This window comes from Fusarium solani, assembly GCF_023522795.1.
Source record: "Fusarium solani strain SB1 chromosome Unknown bctg00000001, whole genome shotgun sequence".
NCBI lineage: Eukaryota > Fungi > Ascomycota > Sordariomycetes > Hypocreales > Nectriaceae > Fusarium > Fusarium solani.
This window is the reverse complement of record NW_027072156.1, coordinates 1,315,738-1,320,408: the sequence shown is the minus strand read 5'-3', so window position 1 is coordinate 1,320,408 and position 4,671 is coordinate 1,315,738. Positions and strand designations below refer to the sequence as shown.

Here is a 4,671-nt window from a genome sequence, read left to right as displayed (position 1 = left end):
CAGACATCTTGAAAAAGTATGGGTATTGTATATGCCATAGTATATACATACATGTCGTCGCATCAACAACAACAACAACATCAGCAGCATCGATACTCCTTTCCGTTTCCTCGTCCTATCCCATTTCCGCCTGCATTACTTCGTAAGTCCCCATTTTCGTGTACGTTGGGACTGGTGTGGTGTGGTGTGTGCATGTACGCTGCGTGTGCTTCTTGGGTGTGATTCAAGTTGCCAAAATTATTATAGTGGTAAAAAGGCCTCGTTGCATCCGACTTGTGTTTCGAGTCGACGGAATATTGAGGATGTTGACTGCCAAATAGGCAAAGAACGGTGTCCACATGAGCCATGGAAACTGACAAAGGGGAACCAGATAGGGGCAAAGGTGGCGGTGTGATCCCTTGTTTGTTGCAGCAAGACCGGTGATCGTGATAACCTCAACCCTCTGCCCGGATAACTTAAACGTTCCTCATGAATAAAACCAAGACGAGACTGCAAGAGTAGAAGCAAAGAAAGCAAAACAAACACTCGCCTCCCAAAATCTTCTCAGAAAAAACCGGTGGTATCATTTTTGAAGAAGGATAAAAAGAAGAAGTCGTCAACGCCTCAGAGCCACAATCCCTTTTCGTGTATGTATGTGATCGTGAGCCCAACCTGGTGACAGGCTGGGGAACCAAGCAAAACAGTGCAATCCCCAGTCTAGACCCAAGCCCTCATTTGCTGCAAAGCCGTCATACGCAAAAGATAAGCCGACAGCAACGAAACAGATAGAGAAAAAGAAATAAAAAGAAATTAAAAGGTGAGGCGGAGAATGTAACCGCTTGTTGCCTTGTCGTTGGAAGTCTCGGGACTGTCGTCGGCAGAGTCAACTGCCATTTCCCACTCCTTCTTTACTGCGCCAGGCTGTCCGATAACCTCTTCGATTTCGAGTGTCATGTCCTGACCCTCCTTGAGCTCTTGAACCACATCGTCGTCCATCTCGACTTCTAGACCGTTCTGAATCGTGTGGATCGTACGGAGAATTTCCGACGAGTCGAAGCCCCACTTGGCTGCAATTCTGTTGTTCAACTCTTGGAGTGTGCGTTGCATCAGGTAGATAGCTCGATGATAATCCGGCTTTCCGGATTCGTCCTGGGTCCGTCGAAGGATATAGAAACACGCAACGGGCTTTGGGCTTCGTTCTTGAGGAGGCCGATAGGATGCGTCGACACCCAATGCCTCGATCCAGCCACTCAGGCTACCGTCATCATCGCCCTTGTTGATCCTGGTGGGTTGTTCCGAGCCCTTGCGTGACATGTCACCTCCTGCGACCGAGTCAAAACCCTGCCATGGGCCGCCTGGGCCGATGCCAGAAGCCTGCGACGCTAGAGAAAGTGAGCTAGGCGAGGGGGAGATCATGGAACCAGCGAGAGAACTTCGCCCGCTCCGAGCCTGCCAGTTGGGACCGTCGCGGCCTTCAGGTCTAGTCAGGGGCGAGACGTCTCCTGGTAGCGATACCGGGTGCAAATCGGGATCGTCTAGTTCCTCGCCTCGAAGGAACAGGACACTGACGGGCCGTGTGCTGGTAAACATGTCCTGTAGAGTCTGTAGTTTGAAGTGGAGATCCTCTTCCATGGACATTCTTCCACTATTGCCGCCCCCAGCGGAGCTGGCCGAGGACATCGACCACGTTCGCTTGTGTTTCTGCACCTTTCCTGGGCGCTGATCTCCCATCTTTGCAGCACCACTTGAGCGCTTCCGCTTTCCAAAGTCCTTCAATCCACTCTCGGCCTGCGCAATTTGCTGCTTAAGCTTGTCGATAGACTTTTTGACGTGCGCAACGTCGTTGGATAGCTTTCTTTCTGCTCCATGATCGCGGAAGAGCTTGACCTTACAGTAGCAGATATCGGGATTCGCGTCAGCGGCTGGCTGCGAAGGGTCGCAGGGAACGGGGTGGGTTTTGGCGCAGAGCCTCACAGGAATACCCTTGACACCCTTCGAGTGGCTGAAGTCGGTAGAAAGGAAGTTGAAACGGACCGCAATGTTGACTTCAGGGGGTCCGTTGATTCCAGGGGTCCAAGTGACGCAAAATCCGTCAAAGGAAGACGACTCTAGTTCCACGCGAGTCCTCTTGTCGTCACCTTCAGCAGGCTGCCCCGCCTCAACGTACTCAACTGCCTGGAGTTTCCCTCCTCTTTGGTGCGCCTCGTTGGTGCCTCTGCCCTCCTTCCAAAGACCCCAGCACACACCTGGACGCTGCCGCTGCTGGTCGTCTTCGAATGAAACACGGACAAATGTGCGGTATTTGGTTCCAGGTGCCACGGGCATGGTGGCATTGGTGTCGGCGACGGACAAGGAGTATGCCTGTCCCTTGTTGAGATAAGTGACAGGAATTTCGTCTGAATGCTTGATCATGGCTGTGGGAGCGTTAAGTGTTGAGTGAAATCGAAACTTCTCGGCCGAGGGAGGTAGCGGATGGGTCATGGGACTGGAGAACTGGCGCGACTGTAGGCCAACTAATGGGGTTGTCTTCTGAAGGGTGGCCCCGATAGATGACATGTGTTCTTCAGAAGGGTCCGAGTCCATAGGCGACCCATCCTGATCCATCGTCTCATATCCAGTGTCCTGGTGGACGAAAGTGGACGGCGCAAAGGCAGGCTGCGGTGGGGGCGCCTGAATAAACGGGTTGAAGTGGTGAAACTGATGCGGTTGCAAAGCCTGGAAACCTGTCATTTCCATAACTGCTTGGCTTGGGCCAGGTTGCATCCCATCCCCAGATGTTGGCATGGACAGCGGCGTGTTGAGGCCCATACCGAGTCCCAGTGTCGGAGTATGCAAATCGCCAGCTTGAGGGTGGAATAGGGTGTTTGTGCCTCCAGGTGTGGGTGTGTAATAGCCAGGTGGCGCATTGGCGAAGTTGGCGAAGGACATGGAGTTGGGATCTAGAAGTGAGGGAGTAAACCTCCACGGGTCATTCGTCGCCCGAGGAGTAGGGTCTTGGTCGCGAAATGCATCTTGACCAATACCCTGGGCTCTGTTGTAGGAAGCTAGATTAGCGACACTGCTCAAGAGCCTAAAAGGCAGTTCCGAGTTGAAATGTTGCGCGGGACTTATTGGCGGGGCCAGGATGCTCGTGAAGCTGCTCAAGGGACCATGACATACCTTTCAGGCAGAGGCACCGTAGGAGCAAGAGTAGTATTATCGGCGCCAGCGGTCTGCGATATAACTGGCGCGGCGGCCGAGGTGCTGACTGCTGCGACCTCGGGGAACTGCTGTCGGAAGTTGGCAAGCAGCTCATCCCCCGGCTTCTGAGAGCTTGTTCTGTAGAAGTGATATGTTAGCATACTGCCAAACGAGGGAGATGGTGACATGTGAGATGCAGTGGCTCTCAAGTCTGCACCCGGAAATCGCAAAGGCGCGCAAGTCGGCACAGCGTTGGGTAGCGTACCTTTGTCGAAACATGTTAAAATGGGCGTAGCTGGGCCGGCCCAGGACAGCAATGCCCGATTGTTGTCAGCGCAGCGACGAGGGCCAAGGTGTATTTCGGTTCGGATGGTCAGTGATGGCGCAGTCTCGCGACAATCACTTATATGCGCAGAGGTGAGGAGGAACGTCAATATCAGTCGCCGACGCTGTTCATTGATTCAAATGCGTGGATTCTGGAGCGTTGCGAGGGCGAGTGGGTGGTGGGCGTCGCTTGTCCGAAGTTGGAGGTTAGGAAGCGCTATTCGCGGGAGCCGTTAGATGTGTTGCAGCGGCGAAACAAGTCCAAGCTTGATATGAGCCAGCTGCTCTGAGCGAGTGGTGACAGACGGCGGTTGAGTCTTGCGAGGCAGAGAGCAATCAAATAAAAACAGAAGAAGTGCGTGAAGTCGTGGAATATGCTAGCGGGTGGTGTAGGTAGTAATTGGAAAGGGTCAGGTAAGCTAGAAGAAGGTAAGGGTATATTGGATGTGGTGGGGACCTGTCGTCAGTCCCGCCGAAGGAGGAGGAGGGCGAACAACTCAACGGAGAAAAGAAGATCTGACTTTGAAGGCCAGGCCACAGGTACCTCGTACCCAAGTCCCAAAGCCCGGGGCGCCGCGGCGGTGTCGTGGATCGAGTGGTCAAAGTTGAAGTGGGTGATGGGAGGAGGGTGAGTGGGAGAGGGTGGTGTGTACGCAGAGATGTTGAGTGCCTGTGCCGCACGGCTTTGTGCTTGGAGCCAGACACCAGGGAGTGGTGCGATGCCGCTGCGACGCGACGCGACGATCAAAAGTGATGCCGAGATGGATGTTTATTGTTTTGGAGTTCAAGGGCGAAGAAATGTTGTTATAGCTGCTGTTCCAGCGCTGTCTGTCCGCGCTGGGTGTGTTGCGATGGAGGCCAGGTCGGGAAGACTTATGAGATGGGGGATTCGTCGAGAGGTCCTAGCGACGGTTGTGTGTTGTGCAGGTATGGTATAGGTCCTTGGTCCCAAGCCCCAATCTGATGTGCTCTGGAGTGGAGGAGGAATCGGGGGCGATAATAGCTTGCCCGCAGTGCCGGGATGCCGCCTGAGTGAGGGATGGGATGGGATGGATGGGATGGTGAAATGGCTCCCCGTTGTCTTGGGTGAAATGCCGTTGTGTGGCTTCTGTCTGCAATGTCGCGGCAGCAGCGATATACCGTGCAATATGGAACCTGAGCTGGGAGGCCTGAGCTGAGGCGTGATTT

The 4,671-nt window shown here is 54.0% G+C and overlaps 1 protein-coding gene across 1 annotated transcript; it reads right to left on the bottom strand.

Moving 5' to 3' along the window:
- Positions 1-789: 789 nt before the first annotated feature.
- MRS44_002511 (uncharacterized protein) lies at positions 790-3,438 on the bottom strand (the record flags this gene model as incomplete). Its single annotated transcript, XM_065622861.1, has 3 exons — positions 790-3,049; positions 3,139-3,297; positions 3,425-3,438. 3 exons carry the CDS (start codon positions 3,436-3,438, stop codon positions 790-792), a joined length of 2,433 nt encoding a protein of 810 aa, XP_065478933.1.
- Between the last annotated feature and the right edge of the window lie 1,233 nt (positions 3,439-4,671).